Genomic DNA, 27815 nt, shown 5'->3' with positions numbered 1-27815 from the left:
TAATCATTAGCCGTCACGCGAAATCATTTATGATTACAGAGACCGCTTTGTAACCTTAAAAAATTATCTAAAATTTTATAAATCGTGAGAAATCAGCTGGTCAAAGTAAAATTATTTGTCAAGTAATCTCACGTAATCTCTCTACGAACCGCAAGTAATCGTGAAACGTGCATCATATCAACGGCGTCGATATTTTCTCCAGCGAAACACCCGTTGCAAAAAATCGATCCCTGAAAAATGATTTCTGGCAAGCTTGAAGCTTACTGCGGTCGGGGGTGTAGGAGGTGGAGGAGGAGGAGTACGATGATTTTAGTGCACTCGGCACCCGGCACTACCGTCGCGTTTCACGGCAAGTATTCTCCGTCTTAATCTCCGTTCCCTTTCTCCTTTGCAGCGGGTCTCGATATAACCCGACTGGGTGACGTCAGGGCGATGACGACCCTGGTGTGCTGCGAAGTGTCGGCCGGGCGGCCGCGCGACGGCCTCAAACTCGCGCTGAACAGGAGTCTGAGCGAACCGGGTCCGCCGACGGAGCACCTCGGCGCCTCGACGTCGCTCTACCCGACGCTACCGTCGCCCTGCAGCGCCCCGCCTAAGCGGTGCAAGATGGAGACCGTCAGCCTCCCGACGAGCCCCTGCGCCGAGAGCGGGACCCTCCAGCGGTCCCTCGTCCTCCAGCACGCGGTCGCCCTGGGCCCCGGGGAGCTGGCCCGCCGGCTGGAGAGGAACAGCGGCGGGGGCCTCGTGCTGCTAGACTGTCGGCCCTTCATCGCCTACAACGTGAACCACATACGAGGGGCGATAAACATAAACTGTTCGGACCGCTTCAACCGACGACGACTCCAGCAGGGAAAGGCCACCCTTGCCGACCTCGCGACCGCCCGCGAGGGCAAGGAGTTGCTCAGGAAACGGTCCTTCAAGGAGGTCGTTGTCTACGACGACTCCACCGCTGACCTGGAGCATCTGCCGGTACAGCATCCCCTGTTTCTCGTGCTCACCGCCCTCGTCGAGGACAACAGGGAGCCCGCCTTGCTTCTCGGTGAGTCTTGGAACCATGGTTTATTTATTGTTACTCGCTTGGTTGGAAAGCACGCGTGACGAGGTTTTAGTCTTTGAACGTGTGATCGGGCCAAGGCCAGTCCGCGAGTAAACTCACCCCAATTTTACTTCCCTCAACGTGCCATCGATTTGAAACTTTTAGTTGGTCAGGGATCGTGAATCATCGTAAAAATCTAACCTCAAAAACCACGTTTTGCAAGGGAATGAATTATACACCGGGAATTTGTCCGCGTTATTTGTTCGGCTCTGTGGCTGACAAAGTCACACAAAGGATTCATCGTCGATTCGAGATTTTGAGAAAAGGTCGTCCCGATTACGGTAAGTGTTGCGAAATCGGTCACGTGACACCGTGATGATGTTCGGAACACGTTGAATTTGCTATCAGTCCAATTTATGGTGGAAAAATATTGTGGTTAGAATAAAATTTTATCACGTCGTACGTCAAAAAAGCACCACTCAACGATGTGGTAAATGCAACAGCAATTATTTGCGATTTTTTTTTTATTTACCGTGGCGGCAAGTCGCTGAGAACAAAGCGAGTATTTCAAGACTACGGTCACGTGGCTTCAGAAGTACCAAAATAATGATGACACCGCGATACGCTGTCTCTTTTACTTTTCCGTTTATATTTTTTCTGACGCTCACACGATGTGGTCTGTATGTATCTGAAGTTCTCGATCGATCAAGCTTAATGGAAAATAATTCTACAACGATAAAAACAAATGTTACGCAGCCGTAATTTTTTTGTTATTTATTTAGCTCCGAACCAAATTTTTTATTCAAAACTCGGCTGTTTTGGCAGCATGAAATTTCAATTAGACTCGATCAATCGGAAGTTCAAGTATAAAATGACGTGCTCTACTTTTGAAATGTGGATTTATCGGTAGGTGTTCAAGCATTTTTATTCCACCAACTTTATCAAATGTGCTTGTACGCACTCAAATTACAGACAATTTGTACAACGCGATTGATTCAATTTAAGTAGCTGAAACTTTGACGAAAAACTCGATTCGCCGCTGAGTTTTAACTTTTTAGTGAACGGATGAAACTTTGCAACCTTATCTGTAAGTACGAAATTGTGAACTTGAAACTGAATTATCATCGTACTGACATCATGTATTCGTTTATTGTTTGATCGAAACTCAGTATTGTGAACAACGATAATGTGAATGTTTTAACAAACTTGAACTAAATCAAAATGTCAGCTGAAATTCTTCAAATATAGGTATAAGTATCAACACCTCGGCGTGTTTGCAATTTTTAATACACTTGGAAGATTTTCAGTAACGGCATATTTCGAGCCTGATTATGTACATTGGTGCAAATTACTAGAATCATAAATCGCTAACATGAAGCGCAAAAAAGTGAAAAAAAAAAAAAAGAAAGCGAGGGAAAAACCGACTCACGAAGAAAAATATATATCAAAAACCGTTTACGTTTGACAAGATGATTATATTACGCGCAGTTAGTTTACACGATGAGAAAAGACGGTGTTTGGATCGGATGAAATCTATTTGCTGAGAGTGAATTTTTTATGACGGACTGTTGTGTAGCTGTGTTTTTTTTTTTCCTCTCTTGACTCACGAAGAGAGTATCAGCCCTCTGGATCACGAATTCCGCTGGAACTTATGGGGGTGTTTTTTTTGCCCGAAATTATGGAGCTTCTGATCTATTTCGCAATAAATATTAATTGAAGATGGGAATTTTATCTATTACATCGCGATTATTCGTTGGAATTCTGAATTTATTAGATCAGCGAAAATGAATCTTTTTCGAGACTATATTTCACTTTGTTGATCAGTGCCAGTTTATGATTTGTTGTCAAACAATTTTCGTCGAAATAACGAGGTAGTCGTTAAATTTAAATTTTCACAGAAACTGGTTAGTGTTCAATTTTTGGGGAACCCTTAGGTTCAAAAATCAATCGCCCAATTCAATGTAAACCTAAGTATTTAGGAATGTCGAATAAACATCGAGCTTCGTGTTTGAAACGACCCTGTGAAAAAGTGTTTCATCGCTACTTACTCTGCTCGCAAGACAGACGTTCATTTTCCGAAGAGTCAAGGATCCCTGCCACATTCAAGACCAAATCCACAATCAATCTAAAACAACACCTCGTCCCGACAACCGTGTGATTTCGATGACAAATAGCATAATTAGTGCATTGTTTCTTTGCGTCAACGTCCGTCACGTGTCACTGAGTTTTTTCGTTGATTTGAATGATCGAGTACCTCGCCTAAGAACTGCAACATATTAAACACGATCGAACCAGGATCTCTCCCCGATTTCTCAAAGTCCAATTATTACACGGCAACATACTTGACTGAAATATTTGAAATTCTTTGAAAAACCTGCCGTGAGAGAAATGTCAAAGTTATAATATGTAAAGAGTCCGAACTCCACGTGCAGCTCGATAAATTAGCAACCGGTTAACGTTTCGCATTCCACGGTCGTTACAATAATCGCTGCAGAGACGATGCAGATGCATGGAGGAATATGATGAATTTACGAAGGAGCGTGTCTCCGAGTCTGACCTGTTAGCAATTATCATTACACGCCCGAGTTGTCTCGCGATACCCGCTAGTGCGAAATTTATCCCCGCTCTGCGGTTCGGCATTATTATTTATATTCATAAATATCCGCGTGCCAGCGAAAGGTGCCGCGAGATTAATTACGCATTGCGTTTTTCACCCGGTATTAATGAGCTTACGTCACGCTCTATGGAATCTCGCGACAACTATTTGGCTAGTGAAACAGACTCCCGGTGTTACAATCGTCCAATGACGACGCCGACGTCCCGACCTTTCGAATTTTTTATTTATTCTGTTTTTTTTTTTTGATTTTTTCAAACAGTTTGTTTAATAATCGTCTGTGTCTTTTGATCGTCTTTACCGTGCATTGAAGACGTTTCTCACATCTGATGAAGATGATGCCAAAATCCTCAAACCAACTCTCATTGATTAGTTTTAATGGAAACAAGTTGATGTTACAGTTTCGTAAATTATCTAATAACTTATTGAAATCTTCATAGTGGTTTTTTTTTTTTCGTCAACACTGTTACCATATTTTATTAATTAATTTTTTCATTAGTCAGCCTGTTTGTTGAATTGATTTTTTCGACTGAAAAATATTGACTCATTGAACTTTATAACGTCTGTTCGTGGTTCCGGCATTTCCTGTTTCTTCTGTTTTTTTTCTTGCAAGAGTTATTTGTCGCTTGTACGAGTGTAATAATTTGATAATTACTTGATGTAACATCGCCTCGTAACAAAACGAATGAAATGATATCGATTTTTGGCCAACCAACATACTTAGTCAGCGACGCAATTAACCGATAAATTACCACGTAAGCTTCTGCGTAGAGATCGTTATTCATCGAAATTAGCTTTTTCGGATCGTACCTATACGCAGACACTAGTTACTGTGATTCATTTTTTGCATCCCACTCGGATTTCGAATGCGCTGTTTTTGTTTTGGTAAATTTTAATTATGCAAATCACGAGTTTCGCCCTGTCTCTTCTCCCTTCCCGTTGGTCCAGAATTAGTTTAGCTGGGACTTTGAGTCAATGCGTCAGCTAGCGACGAAACCGTTAATAACCAAGCCTCGAGCACTATTCGTTTATAACCAGCCACTAACCTCGTACTCTAAAACATCTTTACACCGGATACTATCGCTTGATCTTAACCCAAGTTATGAAACTAGAAGGAAAAACGATGGGAAAAAAAACTGAGCGCGAACGCAACAGCGAAGAGAAAAAATCTGAAAAATCGACTCTACTTTGTCATTCTGAAGTTGTTTGGAAATGAAAAAATACTCGCGTCGTTTAAATTTCTCATTAATCATTATTGCGAACCTTGTTCGTACCTACGTGTGAAAATTATTTCGTATAAAAAAAATGCGACTTTCGTTGATCCTTGAAAAATGTCAGTCGTTAGAACGAAAAGTTCGAAACCTGGAGATTTTATTTCAGTCTGTCATAATCGATTGTCGTTAATTTGATTGTGATTGTCCGAGTCTCCAAATTCGCTCCAGAACATATTGTTTTGGTTTTCGAAATTTCTTTTCCACGTCAGTAAAACTGCCCCCGATCTTTTCGTGCAACAACTTCACAAGGTGCTGCTTTCGTTAATAAATCGAAAAAAAATTCTTCTGAATAAAAATACTGGAGTTACGGTACAATAATTACGACGAGACTGTCGAATCTCTACGTTTTATAATCTCAGGATTTGGCAAAGTAAGTTGTATATAATATACGATGATAATAGTCACCCTGATATGTCAGAAGTAAAAACAAGCCTATCAACGGTTTAGTTATTGTTTTTCTCTTCTGATACCGATCGTATCACCAATTTGTACACAGACCAAATCGACACTTAGGATTTTCCAAAGTTGTCAACAAAGAGCGTTAGTTTTTTGGAAATCACAGCAAGTATTTTTCCTCTTTTCGTCAGTATACGGAGGTGGAAATTGCACGCGTGTCGCACTTGAATTCCGTGCACGACGATGACGAAGCAGTGCATATGTTTATGACTGAGAACGTCTGTAAAGATTGAAAAGCATTCGAGGTTGGCGAAGGAGGTTTTGTACGTTACGGGTGCATGTTTTTGCGCAATCGTCATCGCATCTGATACGCTGCCGCAACGGTATTGTTCTCAAAAAACTCTGGAAACAATTGGCTTTCGAAGAGAATACATATGTTGGTTACTGCACATGCTTAATTATGTAAGGCCATGCCGGCTGACTGGTTAATTAAAGTCTGATCATTAAATGTCGTTTCACTCTGTTTTTATTGTAACATCGCCGGAGGAGGAGAACAGCTGATTGATTTTTGCGAATCATTTCCTGTTACTAAATATTCTGTATCGTTGATCTGGGCCAAAGTGAGTAATTGGTTATTGTTTCAGAACCAAAACATGTTTGTACTAGCGATGATTGACACATAGAAGCGATAAAGTTGAAAATAGTCTCGACTTTCTATGTCGATGTTCAATATTCAAATTTTCAGAAACATTTTTTCGTTTCATCTTGAACTGTGTTTTATACCAGAGATTACGAGTAATATTTGATGTTTTATTTTGAAAACTTCATTCAGTTTCACCTACAACTCACATCGCTGAGAATAAAATCCGTCGCTGTAACTTGAGTGAAGTTGAATTTTTACCGTAATGTGTGAGACTATGGAATAATTTTTCTTTTAGGAAATTTCGGCTTGCACAAATACCGATAACACATTGGCTAGTCCAGCTCAAAAACAAATACAGTTTACCTGTGACGTCCGCATCATCTGGGGAAAAAAATGTCGTTAAAGACGTGCTCAATCGAAGCGGAAATTTCCTAGTCGAAAGAAAAATAGAAATAATGAGTATAAAAATACAAAGAGAGATGAACTAGATACAGCAAAATTTATACACGATTTAAAAATAATCGTGAATATAAGTCAAACTAAAATAAATTTTGGCCATTGAGCCAAAGTAACGCACATGTACGTATCATTATAATGTTAAAGTCCGCATCGATTTGCGGAAAAGTTGATACACGAGGTGTTATGTCTTAGACTAGACACGAGCTTTAACGCCAATATCATTCGGAACGATTGCAATTTTGTCACAGGTATTTAAAGTCTTGATATGACTGGATGGAGAAACTTTTCTTCTCAATTCAATGGTTAACCCCGCTTGAACATATCTTATACATTTATAAAGCGTGTATACGCACAATTTCATTCACGCACGCTCTTATAAGGTACAACGTGCAAATACAAGACTCTCGTCTAATTGCGAAAGTTGCGTATTTAGCGGTTCGCCTCGCGATTCAATTCGCGACGAATGACATCACTTACCTTAATAGCCAGCTCATGACTTATTTTCGTTTTCCGCAAGTGAATTCGTCCTCGTTTGAACGATTACATCTAATCGTTCCTGCGATAGTTTACATGATACGAATTCCTCGACGATCCGGTACGAAGAAAGTTACAGAGAGTTGAAAGAGAATCCCACGAGCTGATCAATCCGGTTTAGAAACTCATCACAGGATCTTTCAGTCATCTAGCAGTATAGCACCAACAACGTGGGTTCACTCTTTACCTGGATCAAAAAAATATCAAGTACGGTTTGCAACAGGATAAATTAAAGTGCTTTTTTCATATTCACATCGCTAATTTCAATGGAATGTCGAGTGGTGTTTGATCATTTTGAAGCCAGCCGAGCGAAGAAATACAAAAACAAATGTAAAAGATTGTCTTTTACTGCAGATATTGGTTCATCAATTTATTAATGCCAGTGACGATGGTTGTGATCAATATGATCAATATAAATAGGGTCCGGATTCATATGTAGATACATACTTTTTAATGGAATCACTTTCATTCCTTCTTTAATTTTCTAAACAAAGTGCGGTATTTGGAGCCAAAAAATGCAGTTTGTAATTTTCATATTTTCCTCTATATTTTTCCATACGAATTTCCACCGTCTCCCTACGCCTATCAGCAATCCAATAGTTATTTTTCCAAATAAAAAAACAGTCGTTACGAGGAACATCCTCCCCTTGCACAAGAGTCGAGGTTGACCCTACAAGTCCCCTCCGCAACTCGTTGCTTCGGATGGCCCGTGTTTCCCGGTTATAAACGCGACGAAAGGAGACACAAAACTAGAGAGCTAGCAGGAGGGAATCTATTCATAGTAGTGAGTCACAGACGAGTGGCTTCAGCCAAGACCCGTCGGCTGAATTTGCGCACAATAGTTTATACACGCTGCCTGCCGTCACGATGCCAGCCGTGTAAGCTATGCCGGGAGAAATTTTCGAGACTAGACCAAGACTGAACCTGCCGAGGAAATATTTCACCTGCGCCTTTCGTTCCTGCCGCGACTACAATGCGCTGAATTAACGACCAGCTTTGTGCCTTGTCGGAGATCGGACGTGATTACCTATGCCGGCGCATTTTTAAATCGGAAGACAAAGAACGCACGAAAAACGATGGTCTGATCTATTACAGGCGATGCGAAGTTCCCAAGTTCATAGCAGTCGGTAGCTTCGTTTTTTGGCAACAAGGTTACAGCTCCGAGATGAATTTCAGTCGACCATCTCTAACGCAGTGGTTCTGGGTACTTCTGCGAAGAGAGTAGAACGCTTCAAAAAATTTACAATTAGAAAAAAGCTTAGATGGTATATAAAAAAAAAGATAAAAAAAAAAAAAGAAACCTCGTCGTTGACGGGCAGTAAAATTTTCTTTGCGACAATTCGTGTCGCACGAAGAGCGAGGCTTTGTTTCGTGCTTTCGGATTTCGCCGCGCAGTCTGCTCGGCGGGTATAACGTCGAGGTGGTAATCATTAATAATAGAGTCGTTGCACAATTTGACGTCAGAACTAGCAGCAGCGGCAGCACTGAAAGCTTACGAAGCGTAAACCTTTTTGTCATGTGTACATTATGCCAGCTATAGGCACATCGCAACCAGGAGTTAGTCGTGCCTCGCAGACATGGTCGACTGCCGAGCAATACCGAATTACACCCTATTGCGTATGTATACTCGGTAGCTTCAGTGATCATTTTCTACCAAACGGTCTTGCGAACACCGAGTTGTCGCATTTTTCATACCCACGTTTGTTTGGACATACTTGAAATACGTCTCGACTTTGGGTTGGATTACTCGGGGAAAAGAACTGAGAAAGAATGTCTTGAAATAGTTTTTTCATCTCACATCTTTGAGACCCACGCGTAAAGTACGTTGTAAATCAATTGGAATTGAAGGAATTCAGAGTCGCAAAATTACACCGCAATTATATCGTTTAAGCGTCTAGACGGGGATTTTGCTATTTCCCAATTATCGACCCTTCGTCTCGTGACCGCCGATTTTCATAGTCGGCGTACTTTATCTATTCACGCAGTATCAAAACTGTTCCATAGTTGCACCTGTGCTCCTCCTTCAACCGGGAGGAAATACCTGTCCTTTGAACAAGCGTACCTCCTCGTATCGCAGAAAGGGAACCCGTATCACCCATTTTGATACACCAAATGTACGTTAATAACAAACCAGACTGCAAAGAATTCCTTACAGTTACGACTACTGAACCACAATCGTTCGTTTTCTTCGCCCATGATAGAAACAGTGAACTTTTACCCCGATTTAAAAATGAACCCCAAAGCCCTGAACGGAATGAAATTCATGCACTGACCCAATCTTCGAGACATTACGGATTCGACGCGTCAAAGATAAGAGGTGATCGATAGTGCCGGCAGCATTTCCTCCGTAATGATGCGGCAGCGGTAGGAGGAGGAGGCTTAAGCGGAACCAGGTTCGCCAAGGTCTTCGGTGGCTGGCCGACGGGTCGCTGGTCCACGAATGGCGAATGCCGGATGACACACGAGGTTCTTTCGTGCTCTTACCGCTCCTTGAAGACGAGATCGGGACAGACCGCGAGGTACGCCGCAGCCTGGCATTCGGTCGGAGTCCGCCAGACGTAACGCAATCCAAGCCAGATCCACCGATGAGCTAAGCGCGGCTAATAACAGCGCTATATACCGCGCGAGGCGCCGATGAAGCGATAGCTGTATACTCTCTTCTTCGTTTAGAATGCAGCTTCCTCATTCTCGGCTTCGGGAGTCGGGAAAATTTCGGTAAAGTTGGCCGCGGTTTGATAAGACAGGCCGTTGCACTTGCGAAGATTCGTCAGTTGCTGGTTCATGAACCTAAGTAGATTATGGATTAATCGAAAGTAATGAAGAATTACAAAATCGTTTGAATAATCTTCAGCAGTGTCATTTGCCGATGACGGTGAACGCGAATGAAATACCATCACTTTTGTACGATAGAAATGATTTTGAGAAAATTCCAGTGACGCAAGGTCAGGTACCGATATTATTGAAAACAGTTTGATGGATGAAATTCACAAGTTGATTGAACTTCCGTGTTTTTAATACGATTAAAGTGTTTTTCGGCTTATTTTCTTAGCCTTAAAAACCTACGGAGATTGCCTGAGAAAAATTTGTCGAGTAGTTATCCCCAGAGGGGATAAAAATAGATCGTTTCAAGTTCGGCACAACAGACGTTCGTCATCAATAACGTTTGGGATTTATAACTGTACTATAGTATTGTATTTTTCCAATGTTTTTTAGACAATTCGTGAAAATTTGGTCAGCGACTAAAATGAGCCTGAAAATATCGTAACTGATTGAAAAACACGAGGGATTAGTCGTTTTGAACGTCCTAATTATCAAAGCTTTTCTCAAATCATCAATATATTACAATTATAGCTTGTGTTGTCAGAATTTGTTTAGATTCATTTCTGTCGCATGGTAGAGTTATCGTGCCATTTGTTTTTACCATCATTAGCGCAAATAAAATTGCTGGTGATTTTGAAAACAATTTTTCTCTTCGCCTACATTTCGATTCGTTCAGCCTGTCGATCAGATTCATCCTTAATCAAGGATCGCTTCAGATGTTTATACGTCACAACGGTTTTTACTACGCTTTGTTTATACACAATGAAGAATTACAGAATGAGGAATCGATAGAAATTCGTAGAAATTGACGAATTTAAAACGGTTCCGCAGTGGCAACGACCGCGTTAATGTTTCTCGGTATCGTTCCCACAAACGGTCAGAAGTAATTGCACATACACACTACATATCATCATTGTTATTACACTCTCATCGAAAATAAATCCGGGCTAAAAATACTCGTGCCGTCATCGAATGCAGTGCAGACATTAATTTTTGTAAAGACATTAAAAATGAGTGAGAAAAAAAAAAAAAAAGAAAAAAATGAATAAAAAAATCCCAGACACATTATCGTTCTGTCATCATATAAACGACCGTTTAAGAGGATCCAAAATCAGGTAAAGACCGTAACCGATTTGGAAATCCGGGATCGGTTCGAAGCCATAAATTACCTCTGCGCACACAAAGCGTGTCCGATAATTACGAGCAGCGAATTCGCGTAAGCCAAAAGACGACGCAGCTTCAATCAACACGGGTATCTCGTTTACGCGGGTGGTTGTATTAATTTTCATTATTTTTCATTTCCCCGAGTCGTCGACAATTTCAACCGTCACGCTCTCAACACACGCATACACGCACTGTAAGACGTACACGAATGTCACGCCTCCTTCTCGCTCCTGGCATGGACGACTAACGTCTCAACGGTAATCCTCGAGTCATATCGACGCCTTCCGCTAACACCGCGATAATTGATGGAAAGCCAATAGCCCCGTGCACTTGTCATGGGTGGTGCGTTGTACGCACCATGGCTGCATGCGACTCTGCTACACCAGTTGTAACGATCACGGACCCGGCCCGAGTTCGACGTACCAACGCGACGGGCCTGACTACTTGGGTACTGATACCGCACTATGGGACCGGTGTATATTTATGTACTATAAATAAACTACGGACGTACAGTATCGCCCGGCAGGCCCATTCATAGGCTTCGTGCGTCGCGAATCAACAACACCCGGGCTGTGACTTCGTCAAACCCATACGTACGTAACGTTACGTACGCTTGAACCTGTATAACGCGTGTGTACTAGATTTCTCCGATCGCCTCACGCCCGTGTGCACAGAAGTAGATACCTTAATGTCGGGAATTTTACACACCTACTATATTACACGCGACTCATTTCTGTTTGCTTTTTGTTCGAATCTTGATTATTTTCAATCATGTTCCACGTTTGTTAACACATGGATTTCGCATAAACTTGTTTGACCTTCTTTTCTTGCATCCGTCTCTTTTCAATTTTCATAGTTTCACGCTGGATTATTCCAAGAGTGAAAAATAGGCTAAAATAGGTGAAACGGAATTGGAGAACGTGTGAAATTTGGAGAAGAGAAAAATTGGATCGAAACTGAGTATGACATGTATGTACAAGCTGTGCGCAATGTGTATTATGCGCATAGACGGGAACGCGGTATATTGTACAAGGCCAATTAACGCGATTATGTTAGATCGTTCAGTTATCACGTTTTACGCGTCACCTACAGGCGTAATATGGAACATGTTCACGACGCATGCGTTTATGTAAACCGCGCTCGACTAGCATCTCCTTAGGAACAGCTGTTTCATCCTCAGCTAGCTGATGTCACCAACAATTTTGTCAATTTCTCTGCCCGCTGTGTTTACCGTTGGACATTTACTCAAAGTTTAGCGCCCGTTTTTCTAATCTTGAATTGTTTATTGACTGCAATAATCGAAACGAAATACGCCAGAAATCTGTACCGAGTGTTATTAGAAAGGTGTAGCTGTATGTGAAGTATTTTTAATAATTGCCACGTGATGTATGGATGATTCTTGTTGAAAGTTTGCAGCTTCTTGCGGTTTTTGAAATTTTGCCATTTGCGCCTGAATCAGAGATCGCGAATTATGCCGCGAGAAAAAAGTGAAAAATAAAAAGTATATGACGTTGATAAGATGTAAACCAAAACGCATACGTATAGACGTTGCGAATTACGAACGTGATCAAAGATAACGAACAAAAATAAAACCTCAGCTATGAGCAGACATCTGCAGCCTTTCCCTAGCACAAAATTATATCGCGTTTGATGATTGTGTGTTTTATTTTTTCTCATGCTTGATATTCGCTATATGTGTGTATACGGTGTATACACCGGGTATAATATGTATTACATGTAAGACACGAAGATCGGTGTCGAGATGAAAATTGAACAGATTCGTGCATAACTTTCCGCTGCCACAGTTAATTAATTTCAATTAGTTATATTATTTGACAAGAAACAAAAAAAAATCTGCTCAAAGCTTGTATTATGAATGAGTTTGATAAATTTTTTCATCACCAGGGATATAATTATTTCTTATGACATTTTATTTTCTTTCAATTCCGAGTTACATCGAATATCTACAATTACGCACACAGAGTCATGCGCAAGCAATCACGGCCGCCTTCTTTACGCCTACTTAAACTGAAACTTGCTAAACCCACGTCACGACGACTCTATCTATAACATATACGTATAATGCACCGGGAGGAAAATTTGCCAAGAAACATTTTCTACGTAATTTCGTCAGTGCAGCACCGACGCGAGCTGCGAATTATTTTTCCAATAATTTTCTAATGTTGTATAAAGAAAAAAACATGTTTCGGAAAGATCGACTTTGCAGAGGAATGAAAAAAGAAAGGGAAGAAAGAAAGGAATAACTATTCAACAAAACCACGCACTCGACATTTCCAGCATAGTCTCGCGGCCCAAAAATCCGACAGGCTGACATCACTTCTAAATATCGGTATGATACATGCCCCCGGGACACCGATTCTCATGCCTCCTCGTCTATCATAACTACCTTTTACAACATGCAATTTCAGAAAGTATTCTCACCTCGCGCGCATCAGGATTCATCAAAATCAGATGATATCATTCGCTTGCACTGTATAGAACAAACATACGTGTACATGGATATGTATATATCTATACATATATATTTACATACAGGATATTGACGCTATAATGAAACATCGGAACAAAAATTACTGTCTTGAAATTTTTCATTCACCCATTGCAGGACTTGGTTTTCCAAAATATGAGTGTTTCTAATTGTTGCACTATGTAGGTGTACGGAATTTTAAACATAAAAAAAAAAACAAAAAATCTCTCGCAGTGTAAATTTGCGCGATTAACGATGAAAAAAAATAGTAACGGACGTCGCGACACTAACATGACGGACCTTAGCCTCATCCATAACTCGAAACCACCCCACTCAGTTATCTTTAAACGGTACGAGGCTTCTGTATAATGCATATAAATATACTTGGCACGGTGTTACGCAGCCTTATCGTTACTTCCGGTGCATTAGCCGCGTTAAATAGGGACGAGGTGACGAACACCAAGTGTAAGTAATAAGCAAGCAACCCCTGTAACGCGCGATCATTGAAGCGTAGGAACCGCAAAGATAGGGAAACAAAGGTTGCGGGAGAATCGCGACGCGACAAAATCGTGGCTGCTGAATTGAATCAACTGTAATAACCAGTAGCACGAACAGGTTTCACCCCAACTCGCCATGGCGATACCCCGTAAGACGACACCGCGGCGCCACAAATTCGGCGACACTTTTTTGCGAGTTGAAAATTGAAGCTTATTCTAATTTCGTTACCGTAGGCGAGATAAATTTCTAGTTGTGAATACCGTGCGGTTCTTAACCCATTGGGTCACACGCTGTTGTGTGCGCTGAGTCAACTTTTATAACAAGACAGTATTCGATGGTTTTTAAAGTCGCTGATTACGAATCTGAAATCGTATTTTGAAAATTCGAAATGATGGATCCGATATGGTGGGCTAAAGTTTCTAATTTGATCGAATAAGGTCAGAAAACTCTATGCAGGGGTTTTCAGAGTCGCTGATTGAATTCGCCGTACAGAATTTTCAAAATTTAATTTCAGGTACGTAATCAGCTATCCAAAAAACTTGTAAGTTATGTAAAAACATGTACATGCGTAATTTTCACGATTTTTTGCCATTAATTTGTTTTTAACAATAATAATTTACATTATATGGCAATAATTGCTGTCTAGTATTGAAAACCTATTAGTGTAGTATCAGAAATACCAAAAACCGCAAAGAAATATGCTGAAAAGTTATCTAAATATACGAAAAATGGATGTAGTTAAAATAGGTGGTAAGAATACTTATCACTATGAGTCAAACGGTTAATTATTTTCGATTTCCATCGTGTAATTGAGAAGTAATACAGGTTCTAAATCAAGTTACTTCTAACACATTTTCTTGTTATTCGACGAACATTTAACATCGATTTTTCGTTTTCGCATCACCATGAAATCGAGTAAAATCTGATCGATTCGTCAGACTTTTATACTTCGCTATATCTGAATTCTCGTTTATAGTTTTGGTATTTGTTTATCACGAATTTTGTGAAAAATTTGACTAGCACAACTCGATGCACGATTATCACATAATAAATCTATTTGAAAAGATATCAATTCTTAATTGACCACCTATTCGAAGTCGGTAAATGACATAAATTTTTTCTGCTCGTCTCATGGAATCGAAACCGCACTTGATATATCGCTAAAAAAAATCGTTTTCATAATTTTTTCCTCAAACTGTAAATCATACGTAAGGTACACGCGATACGTGAACGCGTTACGTACCGTACACGTGCATCTTGTTTACACATATATCGTCGCTGACAAACATGAACTGCGTAGTTTGCAAGCGCCTCCACCCGGCAGCCGAGCGAAGCACAAAATACAAATTCATGACTCACGTCAATCGACGTTGCGTACATTATGTTTTATGCACACATTGACACGTTCGCGTGTGTATAACACATTGTACACACATGGCACACGTGTTGGTAGCCAACAACACGAGCTTAAGAATTCGCCTCGGTCGCACATGCGGCGAAGGTCGACCGACTGCGATTTCTATGCCTACGATAAAAACTAGAGAAAACTATTGAGTTCGGACAAAAAACAAATAACCATTAAACGCGGCGCGGCGCATAGATGTCAGGTTTTGTTTATGCACACTTGTTCCTCAACGTTGAACGTGCCGCCAGCTTGCCTCTTATCTTATCCCTTGACAGTCGGTGATTTCCGATTTATTCGAAAACCGTAACGAAGTGTGCCTGAATGGCCTGAATTACGCAGTCGATTAACTCATGCAGTTGTGAAATTCGAGTTATTGAGAACTTGAAACAATAATTTCATATTAGTGGTCTCGGCGTGTTATTTTGGTCAAGAAATAACCAATGCAAATAAAAAAATACATCTACAATTTTCCGAGTTTATTTTTTTTTTTTTTGTTCCGGTGACTCAGAATATTGAAATTGGAGATATTTAATTCATAGCCTGAAACTATAAATGATATATTCCGGGCGAAAGAGGCTTTTTAAAATGTATAGGATCGTCAACTCTGTAAATATGAATGAACCAGTCTATTTTAGTCATCGCTAATTTGAATAACCTCAAACTTGGTACAAGATGCGATTCAAAGACTACGGAAATAATGTACGGCACGAAAAATACTCGATCGGTTTGATCGAATCACTAAAATTGAATAAAAACCGAGATTCAATTTCGGGGTAACAATACGAAGTGTCGAGTAATGATATAAATTGTTTTGAATCAGATACTCGCAAAAAATTTTCACGCCGGACCTCGTCGATATCGCGGCAGCGTGAAAAGAAAAAAGTTTCTTTAAATTGGATCGAACATCGCGACTAAACTGTAACATATACATCTATGGTTTTATATACTTACCCGCTGACATAAGTCTCATCTGCGCGTCACGTATGCTGTATGCATATTCATGAATTAAATTACGGCATTATTCCGAGCATATACCGGGCGACTCTTCGAATTACGAGTAGCAACCGACTACTTTAATCCTGATTGATTGCTCGGCCACTTCGACCTTCTTCTCTGTGGTGGAAAAAATTGCAATTAATAATATATGGAAGACAAATGCAACGGTGCAACTATTTTAGACGTAATTTACGTCGCTGCACGTTTCTGTATTTCATATTTTGGAATCCGTTTGATTCGTAAATTTGAATTTTTAAATAGAACAATGATTCCGTTTTTTTCAAACGAACAATTCGATTTTTAAAATATTTATACCTATGTCAAAAATTAGGCCTAAATCCGGAAACTTGTGTGGTCCGTGGTGTTTGGTTGAAAAAAAAAATACGATTCCTCGTTATCGATGAAGTCACAGAAAAAACAACAAACTGTCATTGTCTGCACAATTTGAAAATTTTGCATCCTGAATTCCGGGAAAACAGATTTTTAATCAATCGAAACTAAATTTTAAATAAAAGTTAACTGCATATTTGTCGCAGATGCAACGCAATTTTACAAAATGCTCGTAGCCAGAGCTTCGAAAACACAAATTCAAAAATTTCTACAAATTTTTCGAAAATTGGGTACATGACTTTTTGTTTTCAATTCATTGTATCGACCAACTGTAACTTATTTAAATATCATTCAGTTCAGAACGTTTTACTTGATTATTCAAAGTGTTTTCTTAACGTGCGTCCGTTTATTCGTCGGTTTCATTCACCTTATGTAGAGAGAGAGAGAAAAAAAAAACGGCCCGAACTACAATTGCGAACTATCGAAGTCTGTATACGAAATGTAATTTCAGGGTTGGTACGTTTTTTGAAATCTCAAATTCCTTGAATTTTCCATATATTCCAGCGGAAAAAATAGTGGTTATCCACTGACATACCACTTAATAATAGCATATTTACAAATAAACGACGGTAAATATTTTTAACGTCGTACAATTGACAAACTTGGTCTAATCTATTTCTTAACGACAGGCTGTAATTTTCTTTAAAAAAAATTAAGAAAAAATCGAAACGAAGTGTTGGTATAAAGTAACATTACAACATTTTCAAATTACCACAAAACTTGCAGCTAATTTCTTCCAAGGACATGAAATTTCCGTCGTATTTACTAAATTCCCTGACTTTTCCCCGACTTTTCCCTGATAATTCCAGGTCGGTAGAAATTCCCTGACTATTCCAGGTTCTCCTGTTCCCCGTAACATGCCCAACAGCCCTGGACCTTCCGGCCGTGCCGAATTCAAAAAAAGGTAACCTTTCTTTGCGTTTTTCTTTTTTCATCCTCGGTGCATCGCGCACCTCGTTTCGCCTATATCCTTGCAACCGAGTGTTCAAAGCCAGAGCACCGCATGCATCGGTGAGTCATGCGGCCATGGCCGTGGCTTCGGGGTCATTCGTCGGTTGTTCGAGCCTGACGTAGGTATGTAGATACTGGAATACATACATATATGTGCGTATAAAAGTCGAAGATGTCTATCTATCCGTGGCGATAACTCGACGATATTCCCGAGTCATGCGGCATACGTGTTTGCATGTGTGGATAATGCGAAATCAATTTCCATACTTGTATGCAATACTTATCGACGATCAGTTTCCTCGGTTCTCCAGATATATATTATAAATAAGTGCAGGACGAAAGGACGGCTGACGAAACGAGAGAATTTAATCGATTAAACTAACGCACGTATCTATAATGTCAAACGATCATGAGAGGATTAACAGAAAAGTAACGAGAGAAGTCTATTGATTGATTTCTAGTGAGAAATGAAAAAAAAATACAGCACATCGTTTTACACTTGTATTATATTGATACGAGTATATTAGTCCATACTTATAACCAAGGCATAAATTATTATACAGATTGATTTGCGTCATGTCGGTATAATAATATTATACTTGACCCGTGATTTATGTACGTACTGACGAGTCAGTTGATAAGAATTCATCGTGTCTCATCATCGAGCGCTTATTTCTTACGCTCGAAATTGTTATCATCGCGCGATGATAATTTTTTTTTTTTTTCTATTTTGCTTACTTGTTTTGATCGAATAAAATTGTTATTATTGATCTCGTTTTTCAAGCTTAGGCTTGTAATTTCACACACGCTTATGTCAGATTTGTCGTCACTAATAATAATATCAAAATCAGTAATCTATAAAAATTTTACCAAACAATCAAAAAAAAAAACGCAGCAATCAAAATTCATTCGTCAAGTTCAATGATTACTCATCAGTTACGTATTACGTAACCAGAAATTTAACTCGTATAACAATTGAATAAAATGATCATTTCATTTGCGACCAAATTTGGTTTTGGCTCTGCAGTTTGGCTCTGCAGTTAAAGTTTAATAAATTCACGCTAAATATACTCAGTAAGCGCAGTCATGTGCGGTAAAAATGATTTTATCTCTGTACCTTCTACAGGTGCAGGTGCAACGTTTTCGTCGAGCGTTGCAGGTGCACTTTAAAACTTTAAAAATCGAGAGCTACACGCACTAGTATATATATGTATATATATGCAGTTGCAGCTGATACGTGAATCGACGTTAGCGTCGTTTCGAGGCTACTGTTAATAGCGCAAATTTCTTTGACAGAATTTTTTCGCACGTCTGAAGGTTATCGAATTACATAGAAATGTAGGTGTGATTGCACATAACGTAAAGTACAAGCACAACAAGCTGACAAATGAAATACCTGCCTGGGTAAATAATTTCTTTAAATGTGTGAACCGTTCGGTACAACAATTCAGTATGACTGTACGATGCTATTTGGAAAAGAAACAGACACCCGGTCGCTGCGTGTGCTGTTTGATTAAATTTTATTTCTCCGGCAATTCCTCCAATTTTTCTCACTATATACCGAGATGCACCGAAATAGCAACCGTACGGTCAGAATCGTGAGGCTTGCAAGCATTATATGATTAACAAACCGACGATGATCTCTCGGCAGTGTTTTGATGAAAAATTTTACTGGGATTGATAGGCAGCAGGTAAAATATCGATGCTTTGTTTAAAATCGCTTTGAAATTGTTCAAAATCTAATTGATTCGTTCGATTTCACTGTACGTTTATGGCTCGTTTAAATCAGAAGACTATTCTCTGCAAAGTCACTGAAACAAACTTTTTTTCCCCGCGTGGACAATTCAATACTGAATTTTTTTTTAAGTAATCAATATCCGTGAAATGTTGCAAGATTTAATATTTAAGCATGCTGACACGATTAAAAAAAAAAAAAAATAAAAAAAATCTTACCAATCAGTGAATCTGTAGAAAATAGTCTTCTAAATAAAATAAGCCGTCTACTTGATTTTTAACAATTTCTCAACGATTTGAAATTGAGCATTTCTACCTAAGCTTTTGTTTATAATTCTAGTATCTTTTATTTTTGTATTAATATCGTAATAAAGTCGACAAAAATAATCGATTTCGCTCAATCTTAACCCTTTGAAATAAAAAATACGAAATTGTATAAGATAATTTGCAGCTCGGCCAGATAATCCAGGATGAAAAATTCTGAATTGTCTGTTCTGCAGATTGAGAATACGCGAGGGTTTCACAATCAGCACGGATACATGCTCTGGTCGGATAACGATCTCCGGTTTCATTGCGGGAGGTTGATTCATTCATAAATGGGCCCATTATGTGTGTGTCTTGCTTATGCAAATACACGAGCGGATGCATCGGGGATTTAATAGGGTTCTGTGTAAAAACTGGTTATTTTTCCGGTGACGACACTCTCGACTTTAAAATGCATGAATGGGAATTTTAATTCCAGCTCGAGTTCTTGTTGCAAAACCATTTAATGTCGGAATTTCATGACCATTTCATTGTTTTCCACAACTCTTGTTGCAGAAGCTTGTTATCAGGCAATCTTCATGAAATCACGCGCATTTTTCATCTATCGCGTATGATTCTCAAACGAGCGTTCATTTTTTTCATCATTGGAAACATCGTGTGCAACAAGAAAATTGTTTTGTAGTTGTAAAATTTATTTTCATTTTATGTCAACGCATCGTTCTAGAAACTGAATATTTATCAGCATTGCATGAATCACATATAGTTACGTACGATATGTTGAAAGTACGAAGGCTTGGCTTCTCACATGCGGTTCTTCTAGAGATAAGAATGGTTTTATTTAGGACGAGTAAATTTGACTACTTCTCAAATAAAGCACGCATTTATTGAAGTTACTGTGTAATAGAAACTTTGTCCAGAAAAAATCATGAGTCAGCGGGATATTTGACGAACAGATATTTCGAAAAAAATATAAGAATAAATTTTGTCGTTCGAGTTGAATTATTATTTTAAACCGTACCTCATTTATTCATAGAAATAAATGACATACATTTTTCACAACGAATTAAAAAAAGAACGTATATATCCCGTAACTGAACAGAGAGAGATTTTATTTTTTACAATTGCCAGTGAATTCTAGTAAAATAGGGTATCGTTACAATAACGGCTCGAATATACTTGGAACTACCATAAAATCCGATACAAGTAACTACTTAGTACAATTACCGTTGCCTTTGAGTATCAATTTATTGTTACACCTGCAACATCAAATTATCGTAACAGCGACGATAAAGTACAGTAGGACTGAGGCGTATTCGATAAAAATAGTAACGCATGGTAGATTTTCTGGTTTCGTCGTCAAAACTCATTTCCATATCGTGCCTGTGGCCTAGATTTTTCGGTTACGATGAAAAGTGAAAATAATTAAGGACCGTACAAAGTAACCGCAGATAGATATTTGTGAAATATCTCATCCATTACCAAATAAGTAAAAATCTCATTTCTCGTGTGACTTATTCGAACTTTTCATAAGCGGCGCATGAGTCTAATTGCACTGCTCGCTGATTCCCGAGACACGCACCGAGTTTCCCATCAGATCTTTGTTCTCACGCGTTGGTCCCGACTCCCACAGGAAGCATCTGCATTCGTGCACGTCTCTCGAGATACGCACGCCGAAAGTCCGCGTATTTTGCGCTGTAAAGTTTGCACGTTGAGCATGATAGGAACCCCTCGCGATACCGCGATTTCGAGAACCGTTCCCTAAATTAACTTCCCGGATCGCGTCATCGCATCACCTCGCGGCGAGTAGTCGGGATACCGGGAACTCCGGGAAATATTTGCACCGGAAACCGCGTCCTTGCTCGGTACGCGTTGAAGGTGAAGCGATTTCTCGAAAACAATCCGTAGCTGCGGTTAATCGTTGAATTTAAATATAATTTAAATTTAGCTCCGAAAATCAACACCAAAACTGCGAATATGCTGAATCGATTTCTTCGATCCATACGCTCGTTTCTTACCCGTTAAACCTGATTCAAACTGTTATTCGACAAGTGGAACAATTCGATGGTATTACGATAGTTCGTCAAAGAAATTGCACCTTTTTCAATGTCACATCGTCGAAACTTTCGCAAAGACAAAGATATCGATCCTCGGCTACGAAAGTCGCGCAACTCGATAATTAAATCTCATTTACGAATTGTTATTTGCCATGTTATTCACCGCCAGATGACAAAACTATCGTTTATCACAGTGCGTCAATTTTGATGCGAATTTGTCACGAACGTTGTCGTTCCAGAGTCTACGAGATAAGGATAAACTATCTCGGTGAAATTGGAACAGATTGCAGTATTAAGTTCAACAATGACGATTTAAAATAGAATACGCCTACGACGCAACGTTGTTTCTGGTAACTTTGGTGCGCCGAAAACCATCATTTTTACTCACGTAAGCACATCCCTCAGATAGAACCACAGAACGATGTATTTCACCCGGATTATTCGTAGGTCGCGTCATCGGCAGGCATGGCAGCGATGTCAACCGGTGTGACCGGTGTGCGAAGAGCCCTTAAATTGGGGTGGCTGAGAGGCAGGGGGAGGAAGTTCCCTGGGAATCTGGGCCGGGTAAACGTGTAGGGGTGATTGGGGGGGGGGGGGGGGGGTAAGAAGGGTCGTCATTGATACGGTTTAAACCGGACGGGGATGCATGACTCACGATAATTGTCATCGACAGCTGATCCATACACGCGTTGTCCGCAACAACGAAACGCGGTATGACGCAACGCTACGCGACGTGTATAACGCAACACGACCGAACACTCGCACATGTCTGTTTTCTATTGTACCTACGTTGTGCGCACAAGCAAGGTGGGCATAAGGGATAAGGGATAAGGGATCGGCGGGGGGGGGGGGGGGGGGGCGGGAGAGGAGGCAGGATGAGGGAGCAGCGGGGCGGAAAGGGACGGATGAGAGTCGTTGGCGCGCTTCAAGGGCTCGCCAGCGATGACTAATTCATTACCTACTGCAGGCTCGTCCTTCGTCTTTTTTCCGGTGTTGAATGCACGCGCATACCACGACGATAAGGGAAGCTGCTCCCGATCGGACCGGTCCTTGTATCGATTCCGCGGTTTGCCACGCGGCGCAGGTAACGCACTGCACCCTGAGTCCAACGACCCGGAAACAAATCGATCAAGACAACAAACTCTGGTGCCAAAGTAAGGAACACGGACCCGTAGGATCAAAGTTGGCACGCCGACCCTTCTTTTGCTACACGAAATGTTCGTTTGTCCTTATTTGCTCAGCATTTTACTCGAGGAATCGATTGGAAATGTTTCGTGGTTGCCAAGTCATTTCAAATGCAATGGCTTCTCCGGTCAGTGAGTGGGTTACGGTTTTGAATCTTCGGCTTTGGTTTTTGCAAACACCTCCGGATACAAACCGATCGGACTGAAGAGGTATCGAAATCGGTGAATCGGACACGAGATCGCTTCAATTCCTTCAGTCATGACAACGCGCGTAGCATAGTATGAAATGCGCTAGTGCTTGTCAAGACCATGCGCTTAATGAGATAGATGTGTTTGAAAATGTCCAGTTTTGGTTTAAATCAAACTGGAATAATGGAAAGGTCGATCAACCTGACTACAAGAACTGAAACGTAAAACTTCCTGACTGTTTCAGGCTTTCCAGATTTGATAATAGCGTGTAAAGTCCGAAGAGCGGTGAAGATATTCAATGTTTCGCGATTTTGAAGCATCGATGTCACTGTTTACTTCCATCTTTTACATGTTCCGGAGTTCAAAGTAATTGGCAACAATCAACTTTGCTACAACACCGATTTTACACACAGCTGGGACACTAATCATTATATCGTTAGACGTTAGTCAAGTGTTTTTGTTCATGTTTTTCCCTGTAGAAAGGCTCTGACTATTCCCAACAATATCTAATATTTCAGACTGCGACATTTCTCCGATACCGCCAGGATTTCCAAAATTTCACTTGATAAGGTCACCGGCCAGTCCTTTACCGAATAGTCCTGAAAAGGACTGAAATGCAGCGAAACCGATGGATTCTTAGTCGTAGCTGCAAATAGACAATCGAAATCCGATATCCTTCCGATTGTCGGTTTCCCGGCACCGTTTTTCGGCACACCTGCTCGACCTCTTTCCCAACTTCGACGAAGTCTAATGAAACGACTAATTCCTTTGCGTAGTACTAAATCGAGTCCAAGGCTGTACGTTGTACAATCTGTGAAGAGAGGTAGCCGATTGCCATAAGGTGTCGAAAGGTTTTCGCCACTGTACTGTGGTTTTTTCGTTCAAGTTTCAAAGATTGCGCGCCACGTTCGACAAACTGTGCGCACTACTCGAATCCGTCACGAGAAACTTTTGAATACAGCCGCACTGTCGGCACCTACGCTCATTGTCAGTAGAGATTCAATTGCCGTTTATTCTCGTGGGAATTATAATTGTGAGAAACTTTCTTTTCGGTACTTTAACGCTACTATCGTTCAAGGAACGGCTCCCAGCCGAGCCTGTACGAATGTTTGGGAAGTTGTTTGATCGTAAAGTTCCTCATTAACTTTCGCTATGCCGTGATAAATGAAGCGAAATATCAAAGAGGCGATTCATCTTCAACGCATCACCTGCAGTCGAATAGTACCTAAGTGTTGTCACTCTTGGAATTGACGCTAACGAGATTGCCGTGCAATTAAACTTTCCCCGGGCAACATGGTACTCGATCGATACGCGAGACCGCAACAAATGCGATTATCCACCTCAGATTCGAACCAAGCTTTCCGTTTGCGGATAACGATGCGAAATGTTAATTCCGAAGAAGACACTGCTGGGAATGGGATCGCACGCACGATGCTCCACGTCGTTTTTCGTTCAACCCTTGCTCGCATTCACCCGATCTCCACACTTCGAAATCGTATCACCTCCGTCAGTCTTTGTCCAGAAGGAGACTGTCCGTCTACTCGAGGAAAGGCGCTACAGGTTGAAAGATTCGTCGTCGCGTCGTCGCGGCGGCGCTCTTTCAGACCGCAAACTGTACAACGGAGTAAGTGGACGGACTTTCTCTTTGAGTCACCGAGCAGCGACGACCTCGCCGTGTCGATTCGATACCGACTCCGTGGCAGAACTTGGCAAGTCCGCGGGTATTGTCAGAACGCGGTGAACCGTTTTAAGGGTGGTGGGGGGTGAATAGGAAAAATAAGAGGCGAAAGAGGACTTGTCGAATCGCCGGGATCCACGACTCGGTAAATCGGGTGTCGAGAGCACCGAAATTAACCAAATTCTCGAGACACGTGCGAGCGGTTTTTTTATTCGCCTTCTTCTTCTTCTTCTTCTTCTTCCTTCGCACGTGCATCTCCGCGGACCCGATCTCTCGACGCGTTCCAGAAGACGCTACAACTTACGTAGCCGCCGGAAGGCTCGACTTACCTGTCTATACGTGCGGCGAACATGATCTCGTCGAGGTCTGCAGTTTCCGCTCCGCTTTTGTCTACGAACGAGTGTACGGGCATCGTATCTTACAGAGATATATCGTGTCGTCGTATACATCGAGCTTCCGCCACGTTGGATGTCCTGAAACTGATAAACGTTACGAAAAATAAATCAACCGTTCTTGAATGAAAATGAGTTTTAGATAGTCGTGAGAGAAGTGTCTATTAAATATGACTGTGCTCTGTACTGTAAAAAATGCGGCGTGGGTTTGTGGAGAATATTTTTCGGTGTCAATCCAACGCTACTCGATGTCAATCTAGTACTACGTATCGTCAAACTAACATTCAATCTTACGTTCAAGTTCTGAACTGACTACGAAAAATGTTCTATCGTAGTTCGCATTGGCCATTTTTTACTAATTTTAACACCGTAAATTTTTTACAGTATAACTATAGAACACGAAGTTGAAAATAATACTTCGTCGAATCAAACGATAGGTACGGGTTAGTTGAAACAAATGTCGAATTGGAACTATACGAAAATCTAGCCCACTAACGATCAGCGTGGTGGACAATAATTGCGAGATATTCGACGTCGACGACAATTGCGATGATATCTAAGATCGAAACTATCTAAACAAGTACGCGCGTTGTCCGCGATTAAGACACGTTCCAAGAGTCATGACGGAGCAACAAGATTGGATGAAATCTTAACCGTACGAACGTTTGTCTGTATAAAATATAAACGTAATGTAACACAAATGCAACGTTAATAATAATACATTAAAACCGTCTACTAAGGAGACACGACGGCGAAGTTTATTCGATTGATAAGAATTTTATTACAAGTGAAAGTGCAGCGCGAACCGAAGCAGAACGAAAGCGTCCGTGTAGTCAGGTCATCGATCGATAGATCCATTCTCCCTCGGTCACCAGAACTCTGCGTTGTTCGTTTAAACCGGGCTGTAAACTCTGCGAATTACGTTACAGTTTGATACTGCCTTATAAATAGTTACACGTTATACAGCTGCATCGGCATTGCGAAACTTGCGTAAGGTCAAAGCCTTCCGTTTCCTTTTCTTCTCTTGTTTTTTTCAATTAATTTACTTTCCCATTTTTGCTCCTCGTAAAAGTCACTGGCTTGAGCAATTTTATTGCGTTACCGCGGATTCAGCGTTTAATTGCGTAGACCTTATTTTTCAATCACCGAAATTCCATCTCACGGATTCTAAACTGAGAGAAACTCGATAAAACACACACAAAAAAAAAAAGAAAAATAAAGACGCTTCATCGCAGATGAAGATATCTCTGGAAGTAGGAAAAATTTCCAGTTTCACCCGTTAATTAATGAGAATGGATTTTTTTCAATCACGTGATGAGCATCGCTGGTACACAGGAACAGGTGAAGTTTTTTTTAAAAAACAACAATGAATAGTTTTCTGCGGACTATCGCTTTCGATGATGTAAAAAAAAAATATGAATCTGATCGCGCGATTGGTTTCTGCACCTCGACACGTGATAAATATTATCAAATTAAACTGTACTTGATTGAAAGTTTTTCAGCCCAATTATACATCGCAACAATTCTCAACTGATTGTGCAGAGTGGTTGCATTCCTGCAAACTAGAGTGAAATTTGTAACCGTTAGTAATGCCAGCAGAACTGTGACTCGTGTGAAGTATACTCATAATATTTGAAAAGAGATTGCGTTTGACGCTGGTTGATTGATATACCGGAAGTTTTCTGTGAAACTTTCCGCTGAACGATAGGAGATGAGCAACCGAAAGTTCACCTAGTATTGCTACATATTCAAAATATATTTTCGGTTGCCTATCCGGTGGCGTTGGACGGCGAGTTTCACAGAAAACTTTTTAAACACAACCCGTTGTGGATCGAAATCGTGGCACCTTGAGAAATTTTACGTTTGAACAGCCGGTAAGAAACATCTGCTCGAAACTCGTGCGTGTGTGTGTGGGTGTGTGTTTAATTGCAAGTGCATGATACATAATAACGATATAAAAATGTAATATTTACTAGCGCGGAAATTCTTACAACCGCGGGAATTCCTCAGGTGAATGTTAGAAAAGGCCTTTTCGATTTTCTGTTTCACGGATTTACATGACACAGTCATATAGGCACAAACTCTCGTTTGCTAAACCGCAAACGCAGTGGTGTACAAGATAATTAGTGTCGTTATCTATAGATAGAGATAAGATGATTCACGTAAAAATTTGTCTAGATGATACGAAGGAAAGTTCCTTCAAGCAATTATACCTGCACAAGATAAGAGGGTCATAATTTTTGTCTGGATGATTAAAGAGATAACGACAAAAGCGTAAGATTGTTAATAGCACTGGGGGGAAAAAATAGTTTTTTCAACGAAATATCGATTAATCTCACTTTTATATCTTGACAAAAAATATGAAGGTCAACGACAAATTCCACTAGATGAAGATGAAAGATGAATTTTACGTCACAATATCTCTGAGAGATTAAAGATGAGGTGAAAATGAGTTGATATGATGATTATTTTAGATGATATTACGTATAAAACGCTGCCTCACATGCCACATATGTTGTTCCGAAAACCATCATGATCCTATAGACAAACGCGTTGTTTACCTTAGTGATCGGTTATCTTATCTTTGTACCGTGAAAAATAAATATCAAGATGAACGGAAAATTAATGTCTGCGAAGATGAAAGGTGAACTT

At 40.4% G+C, this 27815-nt stretch overlaps 1 protein-coding gene and 1 long non-coding RNA gene across 2 annotated transcripts in view; one reads left to right on the top strand and one right to left on the bottom strand.

Moving 5' to 3' along the window:
- The window catches only part of LOC124303294 (dual specificity protein phosphatase 10), a 91505-nt gene that overhangs the window by 34073 nt on the left and 29617 nt on the right, over positions 1-27815 (top strand). The window contains exon 3 of the mRNA XM_046760356.1: positions 395-1039. Within this exon, the coding sequence (XP_046616312.1) occupies positions 395-1039 (645 nt within the window). The remainder of the gene's footprint in view (positions 1-394; positions 1040-27815) is intronic.
- The window catches only part of LOC124303316 (uncharacterized), an 81551-nt gene that overhangs the window by 34044 nt on the left and 19692 nt on the right, over positions 1-27815 (bottom strand). The window contains exons 2-3 of the long non-coding RNA XR_006907891.1: positions 25101-25250; positions 6900-7143 (exon numbers count right to left, since the gene is read on the bottom strand). This is a non-coding gene — a long non-coding RNA (uncharacterized LOC124303316). The remainder of the gene's footprint in view (positions 1-6899; positions 7144-25100; positions 25251-27815) is intronic.

Source organism: Neodiprion virginianus, chromosome 4 (assembly GCF_021901495.1).
Source record: "Neodiprion virginianus isolate iyNeoVirg1 chromosome 4, iyNeoVirg1.1, whole genome shotgun sequence".
Taxonomy (NCBI): Eukaryota; Metazoa; Arthropoda; class Insecta; order Hymenoptera; family Diprionidae; genus Neodiprion; species Neodiprion virginianus.
The sequence above is the reverse complement of the archived record's forward strand: the minus strand, read 5'-3'. Positions and strand labels throughout refer to the sequence as shown.